The following is a 25,849-nucleotide window of genomic DNA, read 5'->3' as shown; positions in this document are numbered from 1 at the left end:
CATAAGCAAAACCCGCTTCTTCAGCCAAAATTGTTAATTCTTTTGAATGACAGGTCCCCTAAACCTGAAACTTTTAAGACTATGATGCCTCTGAATCATACTCAGTTTTAGCATTTGAAAAGGGTAACAGTGCAGATTATTCTTAAATACATACCTTGAAGATATTGTACTTCATATCACTAATTTCTACAGTCTTGCTGCCTTGACTGTCTTGTTCAGTTTTATTGGTCATCAGTGTCTTAAACCTGTGAAAGCAGACGAAAGATTTCAGAAAGAGCCTTTCAAGCTGCATTTGCTTAGATTATTTTTCTATATGTGAAGTGAAAAAAGGGCCTATGGCTTTAAGAGTTTCAATGACACCTTCTTTCCTGATAGAAAAATCCATGTGAGAGGCAGAATTAAAAATATGAAGGTAGAACCATTTTTTTACTAGCTCCTGGTATATGATAGAAGTTATGAAGGTCTGATTAAGATTTAACATGAGGCTAGGCCAGAAACAAGCCGTGCGATTGCATGCACCCTCCTGCCTCTCATTATTTCCCCTTGTCCTTCAAAGCCTGGTTTTGGCTAATATGTGATCTTATCCAACTCTGGTGAAACATGAAATACTTGCCAATCAGCTGACTGCATCCAAGTACAGACAGTTCCAATGGGGGTTGTATTTGCATCACTGACTGCAAGCCCTGCTTTCAGCAGGAATTGGCTCCCCTCTGGAGCCCTGATCTAAACTTCCAAAGTGAAACCAATCCCAGTGGAGCTTGGGTTTGGTGTCAAATTTTAAAGGAAATGAATGCCGGGCATGTTTTCCAAGAAACAACCGGGAGCACAGTTTAACCTTCCTGAGGTTGTTCCTTTCCATCAGTACCTTTACTTGCCCTGCACCTGACAACAGGTAATGGGTAGCTGGTTCTAGTTGAGAAAATGGTCTTGTGGCCAAAACCAGAAGCCATGTTAGGTCTAATGAGACCCACAGGCAGTAGGTTTCCCATGCCTGCTACACACCATATCTAATCCTGTTTAGTCCTGTTCTCCTTGAAAGAAGAAAAGCCTCCCTCTGGCCTTGTTCTCTGCCATTCTGAGCTGCAACCATCCATTAATCCTCCTTTTACAGCTTAAGTATTTGCTGTTCAGGTTGTGTTCAAGTTATCAATAAAAGCTGAAGACTGGTTCACATGAAAGTGTAGATCAGATGTGATAGATACACAGACTAATATGTGTATTAGCTTGTGTGTATTAGACTAATGTGTGTATTAGCTTGGCATTGTGAAAAACTAAAATAGGGATTACTTCTTTGAGCAAGCAACTCAACCATTCATCTTTCTTGATCTTGGAATGACTCTGCAAAGGCATCATATGCCACTTCCTAAGTATCTCACCTGTTTGAAGCAGTCACCAGAAGAACTTTGTGTGCATAAAACAGTTTTCCTTCCACTAGAAAAGTAACATCGGACATATCTTTGTTATTTAAAAAGTGAGGATCTGTGCAGGAGAAGAAGAAGAGGAGGAAATGGTTTAGCAAGGCTTCACAGCTACAAAGTCAAAAACAATACCCTCAAAATCACTGCTGGTGACCGTCTTACCTAGGCGTGCTGGAAGTGTCTTCCTGATTTCAGGAATGCCAGGGATGGGGCTGCTTCCATAGCAATGAGCGAAGATAGAGGCAAGTTGCTGGTTGATAGACTCATTCTGTGAATAAGAACGAATGGAGATCATTAGAGCTCTGTAAGGACCAATCTCATACAGCTAAAAGCTGCCTATTTTCCTTGCTGCTCCCTTACAGTATATAGAGGAATATGAAGGACAGGGAGTTAAAATTCAGCTCTCTGCAGAGTGTAAGGTTCAAACAGAGCTAATTTTAAATCCATTCTTACTGGAATCTCTCTTTGCTAAGAAAAATACAAATCTGGACCCCACTATGTGAGCTAGATGTCTTTTCTGAAGCATATAGGGATGTGATTCCACAGCTGGGAGGGGTGATTTTTGCAACTAGTTGTGAATTGCTTGAGCTGGAGTAAGACTAGGGCCTGTATTATCCTTTTGAAGTGTCTATCTACTTCTGTATAATGCAGTGTGACTTTTTAGATCTTTGCAAATTACATGCATTTAAATTTCCATGTATGGTTGCTGGTTGATAGACTCATTCTGTGAATAAGAACGAATGGAGATCATTAGAGCTCTGTAAGGAAAGAAAGGCAGAATAAAAGTATTTTAGCTGTGTGTGTGTGTGTGTGTGTTTTAACGAAATCCTTTTAGAGCAAACTCACTACAGGTATCTCAATTACTATTAGAAGGAGGGTCTCTGCTTAGATGGAGACTTTGTTGAGACCTTTTACATTTGATCCCTGGCAAAATTGTGTTAATCAGGCTCAAGTAAACACAGCATGGTATTGTCCCCTGCTTCCAGAATTAACTGGGATCCTCACACATCACTGATTCCGCCCAAGCAAACTACAGAGCCCTTGGAAGGAGCCGAAGATTTTCTTGAGCCAAACAATGCATATCTGAATATAGTTTTGAAACTGATTACTTTGCTGGTTCTGAGGATTTCAAACATCAGCTGCAGTCCATCATTAACCAGCTCTTCATTGTAGTCTTCTTCTTTAATGGTGACAAATTCCCGTAGAAGATTCTGCACTACTGAGTAACGAGACTGATAAAAAGTTGTTTGGAGTGACTCAATCCACACGTGGAGCTTCCATGGGATTCCTGTGGCCATTAAAAAGCAAAAATGGTTATTTTACCATGGAGAAAGCTCTGAAGTGATGGCAGCAAAAGAAAAGGCAGAAAATATACACATTTTCTTTTTTTTCTTTTTTTTCTTTTTTTTGCTGAATCAAACCAAATGATTCTTCTCAATATTCTAACCAGATGTCTCTGGGGAATTTAATTGCAAGGTATGATAGACATAGTGGGTTGTATATAAAACTAGTCCTACTCAGAGCAGACCCACTGAAGTTAATACAGGTAAAGGTAAAGGACCCCTGACAGTTAAGTCCAGTAGTGGATGACTCTGGGACTGCGGCGCTCATCTCGCTTTTCTGGCTGAGGGAGCTAACTTTTGTCCGCAGACAGTTTTTCCGGGTCATGTGGCCAGCATGAATAAGCCGCTTCTGGCGAAACCTTCCTGCCAGAGCGGTACCTATTTATCTACTTGCACTTTTTGGCATGCTTTCAAACTGCTAGGTTGGCAGGAGAAGGGACCAAGCAATGGGAGCTCACCCCATTGTGGGGATTCGAACCGCGGACCTTCTGATTGGCAAGCCCAAGAGGCTCACTGGGCCGGTCCACTGTCAACCAGACCTTGCAGGGGACTGGACTATATTTTGAAAAAAGAAGAAGAACGAATTCCTATGCACCACAAATAACCCAGAGATGCATTTTAAATAAAAGCACACATTCTACTCATGTAAAAACACGCTGATTCCCGGACCGTCCGCAGGCTGGACTGAGAAGGCGATTGGGCCACATCCAGTCCACGGACCTTAGGTTGCCTACCCATGTCCTATACATTGTTTCTAAAACTGAACATTGCTACAACTAGATGTTTACAACAAACACAGTGAGTTATTTGGCATGGATCAAATTAGGAACAGATGTGAAACGATTTAAAAAATCCTGGATATCTGTATTTATTTATTTGCTCTGCTTTTAGAATGTGCAAACAAATGTTAAAAGTTGAGAAATCACAGGGCAACATTCTGTTGCTTTGCAATTCTCACGTGTTACTCCAACAGTAAGGAGGGCCCTCTTTCTACTTCAGAAACACTATAATTAATAAATAAAATATGGATAAACACAGAAATGCAAATATTTCCTCTCTCCACTACTTCTGTTGTCTTGCCTTTTAGAATGTAAGCTTACAGGCAGGTGCTGACTTATTAAAGTTTTATGTAATGTATTCTAGAAACATATTTAGAGGAATTCAACGCTGCACTCTTCTGATCGTTCTAGTGGTGCAAGCATTTGGCTTGCCAGATAGAGCAATCCCTCACATACTGTTTTACCCTACCCCCTCAGATCCAATTTCGGGAGTGCAGGGGCATACAGGGGAGGACAAGAAGGGGGCACCCCACCCGTAAACAGAGGTCCTTGTTCAGGGCTTCTGCTGATGAGACTCAGTGGTTGGATCTCGCCCATTATATAAGATGTACCAAAACACCTCTTTTAAATAAATAAATAAATAAATAAATAAATAAATAAATAAATAAATAAATGTATGTTTATAGACAGAGTGGGAATGCTCCCATATCTTAAAATCACAGGCCTTGTTATTCTTGAAGCAATGTGTCCGGAAATGAGCTCCCCTTACCAAGCGTTCTGAGCTCCATTGTGATGTCGACGTAGCCATGCTCAGCACTGTAGTACATGGCCTCTTGCAAAGCCTTCATCCTGGCTTTGCATAGCTTAACCTGGCCCTCGTTGGAGCTTCCTTGGCTGGAGGTGTCACTGTCCACGCCCTCTGCTAAAATCTCTTCCAGCGAGAGGACATCCCCCTTGGACTGCTGCGGCTGGGTCAAGAGCTTGCGCAGAACATTTCTGTAATAAAGGAAAACAAGAGATGCTATTTGCAATTGGGTGTGGTATCCCAACGGGTTCTCTTCAGGTGTTCAGATCCTGTGTTTGTTAAACATGGGGTGTGGAGGGTGGGGCATGAGAGATGAATGTGCTATAGCAATATTCCCCATTGAACCTGTGGCCCTCCACAAGTTGCAGAGTGACTGTCTAAAGAAGAGAGCTTCCTGTACCCATGGAGGTTCCACACAGATCTTGAAAACCCCATTACAGTGGTACCTCAGGTTAAGAACTTAATTCGTTCCAGAGGTCTTAAAAGGGAGCAGGCTTTGTGAGTCACAGAGTCTGCGTATTTCCTGTTGACAGGAAGTATATATTTTGTCTATTGCTTTCATTTCTCTCTCTGTGCCTGAGACATCGAAGCAGGCAGACATGTTTTCTCTTTGTTCTGACCAACGCTGAATAAAGTTATAAATAATACTCTCCTGAGTGCATCTTTCGTTGTGCAAACTCTGCTGATAGAGCGTGCACGAACTCCGGAATGTGGAAAGCTATTTCCGAGGCTTCGTGTCGCTAATTGACTGATACTGTATCTACGGGGGATCGATGGACGTCCGGAGGCGACGTGGAGGCAGTGATGGCCTTTGTCTCCCTGGCAGTATCCCAACAGTTCTTAACCTGAAACTGTTCTTAACCTGAGGTACCACTTAAGCTAATGGGGCCTCCTGCTGCTGCTGCGCCGCTGCCACGCAATTTCTGTTCTCATCCTGAAGCAAAGTTCTTAACCTGAGGTACTGTTTCTGGGTTAGTGGAGTCTGTAACGTGAAGCGTCTGTAACCTGAGGTGCCACTGTATTCTAAAACACACAAGAATGTACTCCAAGGGTACTGAAGTCTCCCCACTTCAGAAGATTGCCCTCCTGCTTGTGGAAGGTGATCCCAATGGCAACTGCAGTGGCAGTGGCAGAGCTAGCATGCTCATTGCCCCCTCACCTCTTTACTTAACATGTACAGGTATTGCCTGAAGAGGGCTAAAGTATAAGCTCATTCCAGGCTATGCAAGAAGTTTGGGTTAATAGACCCTTATCTCCACAGATATGCTTTAAAGATGGCAAAGTGCCTTTTCATATCAGCAGGATAAATATAAAAGCAGAATTCAACATTAAATCCTTTCAGTGCTTGCATACTTATTGTTTTGTCCATAGGCTATCTGTGTTTCCCACCCACCTACCCCAATTTGTATCCCCTTCTTCCTCCAAAGATCAAGAGAAGCATACATGGGTTCATCTTCCTTTACCACCATAACAATCTACAGCCACCCCATGAGCTTCATAGCTCAGCAGGTCCACATTCCATTGCACCACACAAATTTACACAACAGCCACACCAACTGTTAGTGGTTGATCCAAATTACTGCTTGCCGCTGTTCTCTCTGCGCACAAGCTGGGCACATGACGTTTTCTGTATGACTACAGAGGGGACAAATTTATCTCTCATGTATGCTCTCCTTGTGCATTTTTTCCAGAAAGAAGCAACAGATAGGGAAATTTTCTGCTGCTTTTCCCAAGTGAAGAAGTAATTGATACTCCGTAGTTCAGGCACCCATGATTTTAGCATAGGTGTGATTGGGGGAGTGAAGTCAAAAGCAAAATATAGCAGCAGAGACACGAGCTCACAATCTTCCTAACTTAGGACTTATGTCATATAAAAATGTTGTTTTCTTCTGTGTTAGTAAACTTTTTAAAAAATACTCTGTTAATGTCAATGTCAGGATGCTGTCAGCAACTCCCAGCTGTTGCCCAGGAAAGTATAAAGACAAATTAAGATTTCTTACCGTCCTTTTTTATTCAGTATTTACAGTGAGAGGCTATTGAGCCCAGCCTCTTGGATAATGGCAATGTCCCGAGTGAATCTCCACCCTCCGTCTCTCCCACCTCCTCATTCGTCATTCTCGTCATTTCCTCTACGGGTGCTGCTACGTGCTCTCTGTCTCTGAGTTCTTTGCTCTCCTACTTTCAAGGCTCTCTGGGTTCTGGGAGATGGAGGGGCTGGAATACTTTCTAACAACAACATGTCAGCTGCGTGTTGTTCTGGTTCTTCCATGATTTCTCAACTTCCTCCCTCATCTGCCTCTAAGCTGCTACCTCCATCAAACCCCTGTCATAAATCTATACTGTCTTCCTCCTCCCTGGAAGGGTCGGGATGGGGAGGCGGTCTCCACCGTTCCTCCTCTGCCCAGTCCCTGACAGTCAATGCCATTGAAGTTCGTCCTTATTATGCCTATATTGAAGAGGGCAGAGCAGTGGCTAAGAGAGTGTGGGTTATGCCAGCCCTGCAAAATGCCCCTGGTCTTGTTATACCCATATTGCTGGAGGAAGAGGGGAGATAGTGTACAACCACCTTGAAGTACATTTCATTGCTGTTAACTTGGCATTTTAAGCATCATTGTCTGCAGACGAGTGCCTGTCTATGAGGTTTACCTGTGTCCATGTGCAGCGGCGTGGCTAAAGCAATTCATGTCCTCGTGAAGCGATGATGACATCCCATTGGCTTCCAGCATGCTTAGAAGGGGATCTGCTCCCCGGCTCAGTAGCAAGCTGACTAGCTCATAATTGCCTAGAAAGACAAACCATTTTACCTTTATTGGCATTTTCAAAGGATATACTATACTGTATAGAAACCATCTGATTTATGTATTCATTCATAGAGAGAAAATGGGTTATAGTTTAACTGATGCACAACACACATTAAAATGCTGTACAGTAAATGACACACAGCTGAGAAACAATCCAGGTATCTGAAGAAGTGTGCATGCACACGAAAGCTCATACCAAGAACTGACTTAGTTGGTCTTTAAGGTGCTACTGGAAGGAATTTGTTTTGTTTTGACTATGGCAGACCAACACGGCTACCTATCTGTAACAGGTATAAAAGAACACACATATGGCCAGTTCACATATCGTGAGCAGAGAATCCTGTACGTAGGGTGGGGCACGTCCCACTGAGTGTACAAGAGAATGTGCAGTCTAGGAAACGAGTATACAACTTTGTGCATTTGTACAGCAGATACCTATGACCATTCCCCCTGAAATAGGATGAAGAAGACCGGACGGACATGCCTCCACTTGGGTCACACACAGCCTTGTACAAATCGCGCAACTTACACATCATCCCAGTGCCCCACTGTGCACACAGAATGCTCAGTCAGCAATTGCATGACAGCAGCTGTCAGCTTAAAAATATTGAAGGGTGCGGGAACAGATGCGTTTGGCAGTTTTGAAAACATTGCTTCTTCCCACTTTTATGTGTTTTGACACCTACTGCGCATTAAGAGAGCAAATTCCTGCTTCTGGGGAGTGAAAATGCAACGCTTGCTCAGACTTGCCTGCTGCTGAAGCCAGCTGGAGTGGGGTCTCTGCATAGTTGTCCTCTCCACTGTTCACAGCGGAGCCTTCGACGTGGGCTCCAGCATCCAGGAGCAACTGCAAATGCACAGTAGGAATAAACAACTCAAGAAACAGAGCAACAGAAAAAGTACAGAAATCCACTACAATCATACCTCTACTTACGTATCCCTCTGGATATGGAATCTTCAGGTTACGGCCATGGCCAACCCAGAAGTGTATACTTCCGGGTTTTGCTGCACACGCATGTGCAGAAGTGCTCAATCATGCCGTGTGTGCGTGTGCAGAAGCACACCTCTATTTATGTTATTTTTGGGGTGCGAACGGACCCCCGGAACGCATTAAGTTCGTATCCGGAGGATCCACTGTACTAGGCTCATAGCATCCACCTCTCTTCTTATTGGAGAATGCTGTGCGGAAAACTCCTTCAAGTTTACTTATGTTTACTGCCTTCTTGTTTACCGGCTCTAAAGGTCTCAGTGTGAACATTCTTCAATGAAACATTACAGAAATAGGAAAAAGGGAATGCTGTCATTAAAAGGAGCATTTTGATTTGTACTTCTGAATATTCCTCAAAGTTGCATGTGGCAGTTACACAACTACCACTGAGTAATCCAAGCATGTGTGTCCATAGGATCTGCCCACATTGTGTTTACTCTGATATCAAGGAAATAAACAACTATCTGACTTTTAGAAGACATTTGAAGGCAGCCCTGTTTAGGGAAGTTTTTAATGTTTGATCTTTTATTGTGTTTTTAATATTCTGTTGGGAGCCGCCCAGAGTGTCTGGGGAAACCAAGCCAGATGGGCAGGGTATAAATATTATTATTATTATTATTATTATTATTATTATTATTATTATTATATCAGAATCGATCCTACAATTAATTCCCATGGGTCACTGGAGACACCTGAAAAACAGAGCTTCCAAAGATGTTTACCACTGAACAACAGGGAGTGAGTAAACATTAATTGCAGTTAACAAAAACATGGCTTAGAAAGCCCAAGGCTTCATTTCTTCTGAAAGGTTCTGTTGACAGGATTCTCAGCAGTGTCTCTGGGGCAAAACATGCTTATTATCAATGCATGTGTAAATTAAGTGTGCCCGGCCTTTGCAATACTAAAGAGTGCACTGGCACTGTTCCAAGTCTTTGAAGGCAAAATCTCATTTGCATGGACATTTGCATTTATGTTTAATTCGAAATTGAATGAACTCTGTCCACAATTGCTTGCTAACTTATGTGAACAGAAATAGCAGAAACAGGAAAATCTCTACCCATGACTGACTACTTGCTGTTGTTCATTTTAAATTCCTATTGACATTAAAGGGAGAAGATAATAGTATTTCAAGAGCCCAAAATACATCACTGGACCCAAATTCTACGAAGCCTTTGACCACAACACAGACAATATAAGCAGAAAGAGGACTTGCACAAGGCAGCAGCTGACATGTTTGGGAGTGTAAGAAATGACCAACACTGGTTTTTCCAATGACATATTAAAGAAACATTTCAAACATGTTGCTTTGCAACTTCTGGATATATTGTTATATTTCATTAATCTAATTTTTAATATGTAGACACATCCTAGCTACCAAATATACTTATCAAGATATCTGTTCATATTGCCTCCTCATTATCTTGGAAGAAGAAATTAAACAAATAAAAGCTAGTTATAAATGGAGCATCATTCCTTATTCAGTGTGGAGGAACTCTTACCTGGAAGTAAGCCCTACTGAAGTCAATGGGACCTACTTCTGGGTAGACATGTATGGAATTGTGCGGTAAATTGAAATTCTACATACATTTCCAACTAGACCCACTTAGGATCATACTACAGGCATTCTTTTCATTACTTGGGAAGAGGGAGGAAACTTTTAGACTTATCTTCTCCATGTAAAGGTCAATTCTGCTAGAACTACTGGAAGAGCCTGGAGAAGCACAACCAGTGCGATGCCACCATTTTATAAATGCACAAATGATTTTACATATATTCTTCCCATATCCTGATATAATTAATAACTGCAAGAGGATCTGGATTTCCAGATGTCTCTATTGTCCTGCCGTAACTAAGCATGTGATCAATCCTGATCTTAAAACAATCATATTGTGGACAGATCCCTTGGAAATATATCATTTTTTTGATCAATGATGGTACCTTTGCAACTGGTCCATGAAAACTTTAAAAACATTCAGATAAACAAATAATGAGGAGCAAAACATTGCATGAACAAATGTTATGCCATATTTATACTACAGACATAGCATATCAGCACTGCAAACTTGCTAAATTTTCCTTCCTTCTGGAAAGCTGGGAAGTAATGCAAAACTGATATAAGTTTATTAGTTTGGTATATTTGTTGGAGATGCCAAAGATCATGTGTTGAGCTGAAAAATCAAGTCAACTTATAATACTTTAGATCTGTCTGCAGATCCAGTCCTAATTGCTGTTGGGCTATGTGAAAGATTTAATATACTGGAAAGATAAAGAAATTGTAATCTATTTTTTAACAGAGAGACATATGATAATCTGTCATAACTGGGGAAAAGTAAGAAGTTCTACCTTGGATGAATGGATGTTGAGGTTTGGGGAGTTAACGAATGTAGTAAAATTGACTAATATCCTGAGGGTGAGGGAAGGTCTTCAAATCAATAACTTGGTTATTGAAAAATGGAGTGTGTTCGTAATGTAATACAACGCAAGGAAATGTTCGACCACATACACTATTAAGTATATTATAAATGTAATATATAGACAAAATATAATGATCACATGAAGTCTTTTTAGGAGTAAGTTTATTATATGTTGTTATTTGTGTGATGACCTGGTACTGCTGTTATTTTAAAAAAAAACACTATGCTCTATCCTGTTTGTGTTTTATAATAATAATAATAATAATAATAATAATAATAATAATAATAATAATATTTATAGGATAGATATGTGTTCCAAAAGCAACAAAAGCAACTAGTTTCTGAACTTGGATGCCCTGCATCTCCATTTTGTTTCTTGTTATTTCAAACTGCAGATTGACAACTTGTCTTTTGCTCACCTGAACTACAGAGATATGTCCATGTAACACAGCAAAGGTGAGTGCAGTCCAGTGCCGGCTATCAGGATGAACTGATGGGTATCGGGAGGAACTACCAGGGACCTAGGAAAAATTGAAAGAATGTTTAGCCACTGCCATCTTTCTTCTCCCCTTAGAAATGCCTGGGAGTGGCACTTCCCTAGTAAATTACGGCCCCTGGGAGTGACAGGCTGACACGACTCAGAAAGTACTGCCAACACCAATCAGTGTATTCAATCCCTTGGGTTTTTCTACTGCATCTACTGGTTTCCTTCAGAGGCTGCTTTTGCAGGGAGGAAACATTTACTCCCTCTATTTCCCCATTACTATGCCACTGTTAATCATGATCTCATCTGTGGCAAGCTTTGAAGGTGATTTAAGCTTTATTGCTCTAGAATCCATAACAATTATTTTTCAGAGAAGGAAATCTCTCTCTCAGAATGGCCTTCAGTACATGCAATGTACAAGGCACTGTTTCTGAGGGATAATAAGCAATGGTTCTTGGTCAGGCCTTAAACTGGCAGCGTCCCTGGGTTCAGTCTTTACTTACTGGTATATCTAGATTTGCACCAGCATCGATCAGCATCTGGACCATGGCTTCATCACCAGCAGAACAGGCATACATGAGTGGAGTCATACCCTTTAAGGACAAAACATGTGGTCAGCAAACTTTGATTGCTACGCCCAAAAGCAATGACCATCAAAAAGCCTGCGATTCAGATTCTCACATGGAGTTTATAGGCACACTTTTGAACCTTATCTGGGAATACTAACTGCATGAGATAGAATTGCATAAGGGAGAGAGGGATGAGCATGCTAGGTCTGTTCCCCTGCCCCATTGTCATTGTCCATTCTCATCACCCCCCATGAGTTGGAGGCAAAGGTCTGCACTAGGGAGCTGGCCCTAGCTGTAGGGGAGAACTCTCCAAAAAGAATAGGCTCCCCTCTTCACACAACCAACTGGAGTCCCTGAAATGGCAGCAGGATACAGCCATTTTGCCTTCCCTTTGTCAACATGTCCAAACATGTCCATAATGGTTGACAACCTCCAAAGAACATCCGTGGATTGAGGGGTGTGTGCCTGCTGATGTTCTTGTTGCTGCTGTGTTGCCCCATGAGAAATTTTACTTGGGTGCTGCTGCCCATGAAATTGCCTCTGTCCGCCAATCCCCAGAATGTGATAATGGTGGGCAGAAACAGGAAGGAAGAGTATCAGTTCTCATGAACCGGAACGTCCTCTGCAACTTAGAATCATAGGGCTAGAGAGCTGGAAGAGACAGTGTCTGAGCTATCTCAGTAAGTGCTTTGTATACTGATCTGCCTAATTAATTTTAGATACACCCACACCCCGTCCTTCTACATACCTGATCATCCATTGTATTGACCCCTTCCGGACCCAATGCTTCTATAGCTTGGTTGATCAAGTCAGTCCTTCCACAGTTCAGCATTCGAAACCCCAAATCCTGCTGGAATTTTTCAGTGGCGGCCTTTGCATCCATTCTCCGGAAGGAACTGAAGCAGCATTCAGGCCTGTGGGGGACACATAGCCAGAAAATATAGCTGCAATTTTAAGCAGTGCATTACTGGTATTAAAGAGGGCTGTATTAGTAATATTAAAGGGGGTTGTATTATTACCATTATGATTATTTATAGTCCTGAATTTCAGCAGGCCTTGGTTTGACTCGGCTCAGGGAAGATCAACAGAGGTGGTTGGCATCCTCTTTTCCCCTTTTGAGCGCCACATTGCCTCGGGAGTAATCTGTCCACTACTGCCCCTGCATTCTGAAATGCCCTTCCCTCTGCCATATGTGAAACATCACCTGTCAGTTGCTTAAGATATCTTGTAAAGACTAATCCTTTTGCCCAGACCTTCCCTGACCACAGAGCTGCAGCCCGTTACTACAAGATGTCTGTACTTATTTCTGTTTGTATTATAATGTTTACACCCACACACCCCACACCAGAAACCCAATTATTTGTTTGCAGATAGCTGAGGAAAAATATTTTCGCACAACCAGCAAAAATCTTTTAAAGATACAATTCATTTTCTTATCAAATAAAAAACTACCCCTTCTAATAAAACCAAGCAGGGCCTTATTACCTAATGAAAATCGGAGTTGTCTCATTCCTGTACTATATGGAACAGTACTCAACTACCCCATCCCATCTCCTTGAATTTTAGGACTTTACCCCTGCTCCCCCTATGCATTTCCCACATCTTCCCCACAGCAGCTCCAGAGGGTTGTGGGAACCCCTAGAACATATTTAGAAGAGGTGTGGAGAAGGTGAGGAGGGTGGGGGGAATGTGGTGTTGTGCAAGCAGAAATCCTTGTGCTGGTCTGAACTTTCACAGAGGGCCACATTGGCAACGACCTATGGTCTACACCACGGGTGTCAAACACAAGGCCCGTGGGCCGAATCCGGCCCGCCAGACCTCGTCATGTGTCCCGTGTAGCCACCGCCAGCCGCCAGCCTTCACCTTTTATTCTCGCTTTTTTTTTTTTTTTTACTTACTGGTAGGCGGTAAGTACTCGCTTGAATGTGGGGCGGAGCTTTATTCATTTTAGCCAACCAGAAGCGTGACCCGACGAGTCCTTCTGACCAATAGAGCGCAGCGGCGAAGGCATGCGCAGAAGAAGAAAAAGCTTACCTAGAGTGGACCGACGTGAGCAGCTGCGGCGGCCAATGGGATTGGAGGCTGGGCGAGACCATGAAGTGAGTGGGGGGGAAGGGGAGACCTGGGAAATACCACTAGGGCAACAGGGAGGGGGAGTGTTATTGGGGACAGATATAGACTAAGTGGGCATTATTAAAAAGAGGGGCTATTGTGGGGGGGGGCGTTGAGTGGGCGGGGGGGCAAATACTTGGAGGCGTTTGGAAATCATTGCTTGGGTTAAAGGGGGGGCATTTGCTGTGCTCATTGACATGACCAATTACACACTCTCTGGGTGCAATATTTGGGGGGGACAGTTTTTTTTGGGGGGGGGGGTTCAAAAGCAAGCCTTTTCCACCAGCCAGAGAAACGTGCACCCCCATATCTTTGCATGCAGCCCCCCCCCATGCATTTATTCCATAACTCTGCCCAGGATTTTAGGGAAGCTGCCAAGTCAGACCACCAGGTCCATCCACCTCAATATTCCCAACACTGACTGGCAGCAGTGGCTCTCCAGGGTTTCAGCCAGGGGGCAGTCCCAAACCCACCTGGAGATGCTGCCTGCGGGGACTGAACATGGGACACCGCCTGCATGCGAAGCGTGTGCTGCCCCCCTGAGCTGTGGCCCATTAATAACAATAACAATTATTATTTATTATTTATACCCCGCCCATCTGGCTGGGTTTCCCCAGTCACTCTGGGTGGCTTCCAACAAAACACTAAAATACAATAACCTATTAAACATTAAAAGATTCCCTAAACAGGGCTGCCTGTTTTCCCCTGCCTGTTTTCCCCTTAAAATGAGCTAAGATTCCCTTAAAACGAGCTAAGATTCCAGTCCTCATGATTCTTTGGAGAAACATATGATTAGATAGGAGATGGTCTGTAGCAACTTCAATCCTAAAAAAAGCTCAGCAACTTTGGGGTAAATCGTAAAAAAAAAAAAGCTGAACAACTTCAATTCGAAAATTTGAATTGGTCGGCCCTCATGCATGTTCACTTCATCAAATCTGGCCCTCTTTGAAAAAAGTTTGGGCACCCCTGGTCTACACTTTAGGTAGGTGGGAATCACATTTCTGAATGCTCCCCCATATGAAAGCTCCATACTCTTAGAAAACTGGCAGTAGTGAGCAAGCTTACCTATAATGTCTCGTTCCAGAATGCTAGTTTTGTACTTGCAAGTTTTTTTTTACATGGTGAAGCAATAAAAAATGGCACTAACCATCTGCGGCCCAAAGATTTACACGGTAGTCTATAGCATGCTGCTGCCCTTTTTAGACTAGATCTAACACACTGGACCATGTGACAGTTCTCTTGAATGCATGGCCAGCACATTCATTTGATGCAGTCTTCTGTGGAGGTAAACTGGGCCCGTTAAACTGAAATTAACGAGTAAGGTCGCACGGTGAGAAAGAAGGATCTTTATGAAGCCATCTGAGTTGTCATTTATATATTTTCTTCTATTTTTACCCCACCTTTTTTCCATCATAGAATCCACAGCAGCACACATGCCGTTCACCAGCAGTCTCCCAGCCAAACACCGACCAGACTAGGAGCTGCTTAGTTTCAGCAAGTTGACAGCCACATCAACATGCTTGTTCTATTATTTGTTGCAAGTTTCCTGCTTTTATTTTATTTTTTACTACCTTATAGGATGTTTGTGAAGACGCATTAAGGTCTACTGTTGGGCAGAAGGGCTTTAGAAATCTTGCTGTGTGATATTTTATTCTATTTTTAGTTTCAACTTCCTATTAAAGAATTTGTTCCATAAAATATAGCACTCTATTAAATTCACAATGTCTCTCTCTTTCTGAGGTTAATGTTAGCTCGACTAAGAAGAAAGAAATCTTGCAGTGTCTTTTGAGCAATTCATTCATCTGACTACCTAAGGGAAATGCTAATATTTTCCCCAGTGCATTTCATCTAACTATCTTAATGCTCACTAAAAAAAGCGCGATTAATCTTTGCAGTACCTTTCTTCTCATAATGAATACTAAACCTTTTACGAGATTTACAAATGGTCACACTGGAGGATGTTTGATGACTTGTCCAAAGCCAAGCAGGGACTCAGCAGCAGCATCCAACAGAAGGTTGTGAGATAAATAAAACCCTTCCTTCGCGCATAAGATGTATTTATAATCAGCAGAAAACACTGCGCTGAGCAGCAATAAATAGTGAAATTAATCTCATCATCAAAATCATTGTATAGAAATATTTAGATTTCTATACAATCTAAATATTTTTCGTATTTAAAGACGATTGTGGCAGTTGTGTGATGCCAGGACCACTGCCAGCGCCTGCAAAACTGCCAGAATATAAATAGTGTCTGAAACACAGATGGCTGTTTAATATGAGTTTATCTACAGTCTGCAAGGGGAAGAGTGGGGAACCATGTTCAGGCTGAGGGCTGCATCCCCTTCTGGGCAACTTCCTGGGTGCCACATGCCAGCGCTGAGCAGGGCAAGGGGCAAAGGTGGACAGAGCAACAACTGTGGATTTTAATCATCATCATCATCATCATCATCATCATCATCACTATTTATACCCCACCCATCTGGCTGGGTTTCCTTTGTGCAGCAGGCTGCTCTCCCCATACACCTGCACAACCCTTTTAGTCTTCATTCAGGCATGTAAGAAGCATCTTTAGAGTTCAAAGACACATTCCAGGCAGGCAAAAACACTCCAGGATAGTGCAAAGCAGGGCAGGAAGAGGGCTGTGGCCTGGGAATGTGGCTGCAGAGGCTGAGAAGAGATCCAAGGACCAGATATTTCCATTTATATGTGGCGCACGCACTGGGACACCGGGGCCCATTTTAAGTTCCCAGTGTGTGCATTGTATGCCAAAGTCATGCATGTGCCACATGTGATCATTTGCACGTGTGTGAATGCTATTTCCCTACATGGTCGTCCCCGTCCCCCCCGTGTAAGCCCATATGGTGTCGCTTACCCATCTCAATCCAGTTACAGATAGGTAGCCGTGTTGGTCTGCCATAGTCAAAACAAAACAAATTCCTTCCAGTAGCACCTTAAAGACCAACTAAGTCAGTTCTTGGTATGAGCTTTCGTGTGCATGCACACTTCTTCAGATACACTGTGTACTACAGTGTATCTGAAGAAGTGTGCATGCACACGAAAGCTCATACCAAGAACTGACTTAGTTGGTCTTTAAGGTGCTACTGGAAGGAATTTGTTTTGTTCCATCTCAATCCAGTCCATGATAAAAGTAGGTAGATGGAAGAGCATGAAAAGTTTTGAGCCATTGCTGTAGTTTCCATTTTTGCTACCAATCCTTTGTGTATTCACTCAAAATAAGTGCCACTGACATGACAGGGACAGGCAAGCCCATTGGTTAAATGTCTGCCCAGTTTACACAGATCACGTGTCTGATTTCAAGCACACATGAAAAGGGGGCACCCACTTTTGATTCTATCTCAGAAAATAGTACCTCTTAGGAGGAGTAGCCAATGTGGTGATCTCCAGTTCTTGGAAGACCCCAGTTCCCCTCGCCCCTCACCATTGGCTCTGCTGGCCAGGACAGAAAATAGTTAAGAGTCCAAAAACTTTCCGAAGGGAATATGCCCCTCAAAAGAAAAAGAAAAAGGTTCTCTGCCCATTGTGTACGGTATTTCGCTAGTGTGAAATGACTCTTAATGGCAAAGGATGATCCTGAAGTTTAGGTACACACACACACCCATTGCAACATTGGACAAACTTCAGTCTTCTGCATGTGTGTGTAGAAATTGTCTGAAACCTACAAGCTGCACAAGAATACCCAGTGATTAAATTTAGCAGAGTTTTTTGGATTGTTTTTGGTCAAGCAATAAAAGCACAATACTTACTTCAGCTGCCGAGGTTCACAGTCTAAGCCAGGTAAGAGTAGCCTGGCCGTCTGCCTTATATCATCGCTGTCCACTGTTAAACTCCTCCGGTGCTCAGCATACGTTATAGCAACTCGCATCCATTCCATCAGTGGGGGAAGAAGCATGAATGGCCTTCAGAGAGAAAGGGAAGTCCCATTAGACCTCATGTGATTGTTATCTGGGCCAAATATATTTCAAAGTGCCCTAGAAAGTTAGGAATCTTATTCACTTCCGAAAAAGTTCTTCTTAAAACTCCACACTTAGCTTCAAACTGGAAGGTAAGCTTTCTTTGACATCAATGGGAGCTACTTTCAAGTAACATACGATTTGGGGCCTTTGCATCCAGATTGGCAGCCTGTATGTTCTGCAGGTAGGAAGAACCGCGTTTGAAATAAACAGTACTCCTGTAGATACACCAGGATTTATCTTTTTAAAAATCCACTTAGAATTGAGGTGGTTAAGAATGTGTGCTGTGAGTTCCTACTTAAAAGACTGCCTGAGCCATGAACTCAATAGCTGGCCCACACAAAACTGTCCCCAACTGCAGTATTTTGTTTTCCATTGTAAGAAATCATTCACTTACATGGGGAATAGTGAAATGATGTGCTCTGGGTCACCACTAAATATGATTTCTAACTCTCCAGTCACTGATGAGTGAGCCTTCTTTTGTTTACCTGGCCTCTGATGGTATGTACTTATTAGTCAACTCAAGAAGGAGACTATAGTAGAAACTTCCCCCTATTTATTATCATTATTATCACTTCTCTTACCAGAGCACTGCCTCAGAACTAGAAACACCAAGACTGATTTGTTTTGTTCCACCGAAAGAATGAAGCTGCCCTTGCTGATAGGCTTACAGATGCCAAGTGTATATTTTAAAGAAACATATTCTCAAATCCAATTCAGTATGTTTTATGCTAGAAAAATATGCTTCCCCTTTGAGCAATTGATCTGTGGGGCTAAGAGGATAGACTTCTTCCTACCCTTTAAAGTTCAGATCAGAAAGGTGGGGGGGGGGACCACAGATGCGATAGAGGGAAAGAAAAATGAACTGGGTATTAAGAAAAGCGGATGACATCATGAAAGGCATTTTCAGATTGATGCGTTTGGAGCGGGGAAGAAGAGCAGGAAAGACAAATCCTGTTAGAAATCATTGCAAATAATAGGATTTGCGAGTGGAGCTCCCTCTGCCAGGCTTTCAACATGTATACTTTCAACTCCGCTCATCAAAAGTCTAACATCTGTTTCCATTTTGCCACAAGCAAGGTGTGTTTTGCACAGGCAGCCCATAAAAAGCAACGTGCGCTGTTCCCTCCGCACCCATTTCCCTTCTGTGTTCAGCTATCTAGTTAACCCTCCTAATCCACAAAGGAATTTTTCCCACAGAGCATTCCCAACCATTTGTTCCATCTGTTACCTCACCAATTAAATCAAAAACACTATCTAAGTATTTATTTGTAGCTTTCGTCAAGGAGGTGGGGTGGAGTAGAGTAGGTCACCCACACACAGTGCTTGCGCAAAGTACACTGCTCAGCATGACAGCATCAGGAACCCTCTTTGTAATTTATCAGTTTGTTTAGAAACTTTTATCCTGCCTTTAATCCAACAAAGGCCTCTCAAGGTGCCTCACAAAATGACTAATGCTGCGTACAGATGTATGTAACCTGAGAGGTGAGGTTGCTGGAAAAGTGCACTCACTGCACTGTATACATACAGCTTTTTCCTTAGGCTCAACCTCTGGGAAAACCAAGCAGCTCTGCCTGTTTCCAAGGAAACTAACTATAGAAGGTGGGTGCTAACTGGTTCCCCTGCCCCATTATGCCCCTGGGTCACAACTTCTTCACCCCCCCCCTCCCCACTTCATGGAAGCTTTTAGGTAAAGTTTATAAAACATTGATTTCTACCATTCTTTTTGGAGGAGGAAAGAAAGGGTGGGCAAAATAGTAGATTTGGTGTTCGGTTTGCCAGCTAGGAAGTCTGTTAAAAGGCTTGTAAAGATGGAGGCCGGGAGGTGTGTGTGAGCTGCAGTAGGAAAAGGGAGTGGCACACCCTGTTTTCAAGGTAGAGAAAGACAAATCTGTCAACTTTTCTCACTTTTCCAGTCTCAGGTTTATCCCATTTCCAGATGTTTGCATTAAAAAAAAGAGTCTGTATGAAAATTCATAAACATCTTCATCTGCATTTCCTGAAATGTGCTAGTTTTTCTAAGCATTTGCCTTTCCACTAATAGTATGTGCATTTGGTATGCTGCGCTGAAAAATTCAGAGAACTGAGAATTTTGAAGGAGACCCGTGTAAACTGGGTAGGTTCATATCAAAATGTGGTTAAACCAAATTAATTCTTCTTCCATCCCTGTTTCTAGGTCTGTGCATTCACAGGCTAAAGTCACATCCACTTATTATAGCAGTCCTAACAGCTCTGGAGAATTCTGGAAACTGTAGTTTGTTAAGCGTGGTAGAAAATGGAGCTCTGTGAGGGCAGCATTCTTGACAAACTACAGTTCCCAGGATTCTCCATGAATGTTAAAAGTGGTATAAGAGTGCTGTAAATGTATGATGGGGATGTGACCAAGAGTCCTATAAAACAGGTTGAAAGAGTTGACAGGAGTCAGTGAGCTACTTTCAAATGAAGACAGACAAAGTGCTTTTGATTACAGGGCATTTAGCCATTCTACACCAGGCACAGAGGTGACCTTCCAGTGAGCAGAAACCAATTCTTTGGGCACTGAAACATGGTGTTTCCCCCACAAAAATGACATCAGAACTGTGACAGCTCAGCTCCTGTGTTTATCTTCCTGCTTGCCACATATATATTATCACAGACACAAAAAGAAATACAATCTCAGACGGCCCATTCAGAGTGATCTTGCCCCTGCTTGTTTAATGCTAGAGTGTCAAACTAAGAGGCAGGAAGCTGACTTGCAGATTTCTCTTTGGACCAAACAACGTGTAACTGGATCTCCCAGTGGGCTTTAAAAACTTATTCATTCATTCCTGAAATGTATAACGTGCCCTTCAATAGCCACTTGGCATTCCCAAGGGCAGTTTACAAAAGAAGAAAAATTGTGGAGATTACAAAATATAAAAAAGAAGAGCGTGTGTCAAGGTAAAACTCTAAATTCTTAAAAACCCACATTAGCTTAAAAGAAAGAAAACAGAGAAAAGTTAGCGCTATCAAAAAAGCCTTGCAATTTTTTTTAAAGGACTTGAACTGATAGTAAAGTGAGTGTCAGGCAAGCCTGTCAAAGAAGGGCCACCTGCAGATGGGGTGCCACCGTGGAAAAGTCTCTGTTCCTGGCTGCCACTCAACCAGGGATTTGGAGAATGGTCTTAGGTGTAGATTGGGTTAAGTGACAGGAGAGGAGATGAACCAGCAGTCACTTGGCTTCTATGATGCAGAGGGCTACAAAGGCAAGCACCAGCACTTGGAACGGAGCCCAGTTTAGTTGTTTTAAAACAGCTGCAGAAATGGGCAACAGGGAAGAGGGTAGTGATGTTTTACTCTTCCCCACTGTGCTATTTTCCTGTTCAAAATAATTGCCTACACCTTCATTTTTAAAAAGAAGGCAAGTGACAGTTTTGTACCTGTCTTATTGCCCCACCCCAGCAAGGCTATTAGCAATGTGTGTGTGTTGCATTTTAACAGGGAAATCAACGGACAAGAAAGGATGAAAAGCCCCATTTTCCCCAGTCTTCCTGTCTCAATACATGTTTCCCCATTCCAAAGGATGCTTTTAAGCTTTACAAAAGATGCTGAGGTACCTGATCAAACATAGCCCTCAATTGCTGCATGCAGTAAGAATATGAGGTAGCCTTTTATAGAACTGAAACAGAGCATGTTCTGTGTGAAAATATCCAAGGTGAAATACTCTCCTAATGCTGATTTAGCGTACACATAACCGTCACTGGCAGAGGCAGTCAAGGATCAATGTCAACTCTTGTCCTGTGAACGGGCTCTTCTTTTTTTATTTAGATGAAAATGGCATACTCTAGTGGCTCAGAACCTGTCAGATTTTAAAAGAACTGACCCATAACTCATTCTTTGTCATGCTTCTCGAGATGGAAATGACTCCTAAGTCAATTGATTACTGGTATGAGGAAGCGGTGAACCTGACCACAAACTGCTCAGTCATTTGGGGAAGAGTGGGAAGGCTACTGAGCGCCGACACCAGAAGTAACACTTACACTTCAATGCTGTAAAAGCTGACAGAGGCCAGAATTACAAACAGCAGCTGGCATGTTGGAGCAGAATCTGAATGGAAAGCATTCGAGGGGTGAGACTACCGAATGGCATGGAGGAAATCTCACTGCTCTGTGAAAAGGTTTGCTCCCCTTCTGTCCAAGAGAGTAAATGGAGAATGGCCATGTTCACACATCACAGTAAGTCATAAATAAAGGTGTTGCTTTTGGTAAACGAAGCCCTCAGCAGCCAGGGACCAATTTACTTGCAGGATCACCTTACCCCATAGGTGCCCACCCTACTGCTTGGCTCTGCAGTTCTGGCATTGTTACAGGTGCCACATAATACCCCCTCTGTAAGAAGTAGTTATTTTCATGTGGAAGCACATGTACTCTGTTCCTGGCTTGCCAACTGTGGTTTAAAGAAAACAAATGACGATCCTCACTTCAGATGTACCACAAAGCTAGGAATTGTGGCTTGTATCTTCCCAGTGCAAGTCGGGAGAAGCAAAGTGAGTGATCACAGAAGGCTCATGGACAGTAAACCATGATGACAGTAAACTGTACTGGCAGGTAAACCATGGACAACATGATTGTAAGAGCAGAAGCAACTCCCCACTTTAGCTTTTAGCTAGCAAAAATGCTTGATAGCTTTATAAGTGCAATGAAAACTGAAGGGGATCTTCTGGTCCAGTCAGCTTCACTCCTAATGTAAACATTTCAAAGCGCTGGAAATGAGGAGCACAAACAAGTTGTATCCACTGTTAGTCCTAGTCAGAGTAGACCCATTGGAGTTAATGGACATGACTAAATTAGGTTGAAGGATTTCACTGGGTCTCCTCTGATATGACTAACACTGGCTACAACTCTGTTAAAGGAAAAACTGATTAAAAAGGAAATAAAATTATCTTTCTGCAATGTTAGGATATTGATTTTTGGCACTGAGTAGTCATATCCCAGTTCATAATAGCCTTCTCTAAACCAGTGCCCTCCAGATTATTTGTAGTAGTAGTAGTAGTAGTAGTAATAATAATAATAATAATAATAATAATAATAATAATAATAATAATATCCTGACCATTTGACTGGGTTGCCCCAGCCACTCTGGGGAGTTTCCAACAGAATATAAAAAAACACAATGAAAGCTAGACATTAAAAACTTCCTGATACAGTTGTTTATACAATTCCCATTAGTGTCTTAAATGCATGCAGTCTATCAAGCCCTAAGTAGCAGAGCCAGTGTTCAGGGACAATGGGAGTTGTAGTCCACCACATTGGGAGTGCATCACATTGGGCAAGGCTGATATAGAATGAAATAAATGTGGATATGTCTATAAACGGATAAATGGCTGCGCATGTATCCTTTCCTTTGCCAGCTAAAAAAATTAAGGAAAACTTGTCTGGGCAGGACTGTACAGAAACCTGCACACCCAGATCAACCAGAAACATAAGTAGTAAGATGGAGAAAAATGTGTATGCATAGGCACAGATAATGACAGCTCTACAGTTTCAGCTCCAAATTTCCAAAGATATAATCTTAGTCTCCCTGGAAATCTGTGGCTCTGTTCAGCTAAAAAAGCAAGTCTCATGGTACCAAAAGGTCCAAGAAGAATGGATACAGGAAAGGGTGACCAGTTTTCATTGAACCCTTCAACACTCAAGAATCATGCCGTCACATTCTTACTATAGGGATTCTGGGCCTGATACAGAGAATGTTCAATATTCTTGAATTGTTTCAGCACACATACATGAGGATAACAAGACCTTCAATTGCTGTGAGCACTCTTTGCTGCCCCTAGTATCAATAATATGTGCATGGGTGGGGTATAAATAAAAAAATATTACTATTATTATTATTATTAATTATTAGTTAATCCCCCAGAAAATATTTGCATTAAAGAAATTTGATACATAAATGTGTATAATATGTTTTAATAAGCAATTCGGAGTGTTAAATCCAAGCAACCCATCAAGAGCAATCCATCAGGCAGAAGCATCTGCTTTGGACAAAGTCTGAATATTGAACCAAATCAGGCTACTTTGGAGATTTTCACACCTCCTCCAAAGCAAAGCAGATCTTCCCCAGAGAAGTGTGCTGGTCCTGAAATGTCAGACCTTCATAGGTCCTGCTAACATTGCAATCCTAAGCATGTCTACTCAGAAGTAAGACATACAGAACTGTGTAAAACTTGCTTCTGGCTGTCTATAGGTTTATACCCTTAGCCACATAATTTTTACCTGATAGTGCCTCATATCCATATTTCAATATCATTTATATATCTTCAGAATTAAGTTGCTTCCATCTTTGTACACATCCCCCCCTTCAAATTCTGATATTCTTAATTGAAATATCTGACTTTTAACCTGGGGGGTGGGGGAGGGTAGAATCATCTTTTTCCCTTCAATATTTTACAGTTTCCTCCATACCTCAATGTATTTTTATGTAAAGAAACCTGTTAAGACCAATCAAAGAAGAATTAAGCTTCTATTCTGCTGCAAAAGTGAAACTTGACCACGAGATTTTTATCCTGGGAATATTTTTTTTCCTTCACAGCTCATTAGCATTGCTCTCAGAAGCAGTTTGATATGAGTTTGCTTAATGAAAATCCTGTATTGAAAAATATAATGCAGTTATTCCATTCATAAGCTAGTAACTACTTATGTGAATCAGAAACTAAAGCTGCAATCTGATCCACACTTACCTGGGACTAAGCCCCACTGAACACAGTGAGTCTTACTTCTGAGTAAAACATCCATATGGTTGCTCTGTAATACTATTATCTGGCTATAAGCTTGCTTGCATCCCTGATATAGCCATAGATCGCCCCTCCTTGTTAATCACATCCTCCCCTCTGAAAACCAGCAAAACTGCAGGTGTGTGTCATGAAAATATGATTGAGCTGCACCTTACAGGCTTAACGATGAAATGACAAATACGGAAAACAAAACTACTCATTTCTACAGTCTCCCGCAGAACCCAGTACAGATTACATGTACCCTTGATACATTTAAAGTCAGCCAATATCTGTCTTCTGGACATTTCATTCAGTATTTTGCACTAGAATTATTTCACCTGCTATTTGTCTACCAGTGGTAGGGCCCTATTTATTTTCTTTAAAAAAAAAATATTTACAAGTTACAGAGGAAACCAAAAAGCAAGACAAACATGGGCAAGGTACCTTTTAGAAATAGCATCTCAAAATATTCATCGCTGAATTGGAAGTCAGGCTTGGTAAGTCAAGAGATTAAAAATTAATGCTTTCTTCCATCTACTTCCCCCATGTGTATATGTTGTTTAAATACTGCTAAACCTTTGCCTTGCAGAGTATACATACATAATAGGTTGCATAGCTTAGCTTTCTAAACCACAATGATTCCTTGTGCAATTTATGGAAGGGTTTTGGTTTGCTTTTGCAAGGCATAGCACAACATTCTAAACCAAAGTAGCCAAAAGGATGCTCCTCCAAATCTTGCACTGACCTGAAGTTGACAGGAGCTGGAGTCATACATCCGGAAAGTACCAGGTTGGCTATCCCTGCAAATGATAGCCAGCAGAGATTGGGAGGCACAAAAAGACCTTCTTGCATAGCGGCCAACTCCTAGGGGCCAAAGTCCCTTCAGCTCCCCCGATAAAATATTTGAGCCTCCCTTGTTAATGGGCATCGGCATTCAGATGGTGTGCATGTGCCATGCATTGTGATTGATTATGCGAGGTGGGGCTTACCAGCCCCCTCCTAATATTTTTTTCAAGTTGGCACCCCTGCTTCCATGAAACTGGTTTGAACTAAGCTGAACCATGGCTGAGAGCTCCTCCACAGGTTCCCGTATGCAGTCACACTAAACCAAAGTTTGGCATAGCATGATGTGCAAACCAATACTACTTTCTACTTTCACCACCTAAGATCAAGAGCAAAAATATGCCTCCAATTTAAGGATACAAAGATTATTGGACTGACCCAGCAAACTGCTGTAGGTGCAGAACAGCCCTCCAGATATCTTGAGACTACAATTCCCACCATCCCTGACCACTGGTCCTGCTAGCTAGGGATCATGGGAGTTGTAGGCCAAAAACATCTGGAGGCCCGAGACTGAGGAAGCCTGGAGAAGAACCTAGAAATGCCCAAAGAGCTCCCTTTCCCATAAGGCCTGTTTCATTCGTTTCAACAGGGCTGT

At 42.2% G+C, this 25,849-nt stretch overlaps 1 protein-coding gene across 1 annotated transcript in view; it reads right to left on the bottom strand.

Moving 5' to 3' along the window:
* Window positions 1-25,849, bottom strand: part of ABTB2 (ankyrin repeat and BTB domain containing 2) — a 162,129-nt gene that overhangs the window by 9,978 nt on the left and 126,302 nt on the right. The window contains exons 4-14 of the mRNA XM_081834584.1: window positions 17,478-17,630; window positions 12,350-12,515; window positions 11,536-11,625; window positions 10,968-11,069; window positions 7,897-7,993; window positions 6,992-7,127; window positions 4,310-4,536; window positions 2,528-2,706; window positions 1,581-1,686; window positions 1,377-1,479; window positions 155-245 (exon numbers count right to left, since the gene is read on the bottom strand). Coding sequence (XP_081690710.1) covers window positions 155-245; window positions 1,377-1,479; window positions 1,581-1,686; window positions 2,528-2,706; window positions 4,310-4,536; window positions 6,992-7,127; window positions 7,897-7,993; window positions 10,968-11,069; window positions 11,536-11,625; window positions 12,350-12,515; window positions 17,478-17,630 — 1,450 coding nt within the window. The remainder of the gene's footprint in view (window positions 1-154; window positions 246-1,376; window positions 1,480-1,580; window positions 1,687-2,527; window positions 2,707-4,309; window positions 4,537-6,991; window positions 7,128-7,896; window positions 7,994-10,967; window positions 11,070-11,535; window positions 11,626-12,349; window positions 12,516-17,477; window positions 17,631-25,849) is intronic.

This window comes from Podarcis erhardii (assembly GCF_964252035.2).
Source record: "Podarcis erhardii genome assembly, chromosome: 1".
NCBI classification, from domain to species: domain Eukaryota; kingdom Metazoa; phylum Chordata; class Lepidosauria; order Squamata; family Lacertidae; genus Podarcis; species Podarcis erhardii.
This window is presented reverse-complemented; position numbering and strand designations above follow the sequence as displayed.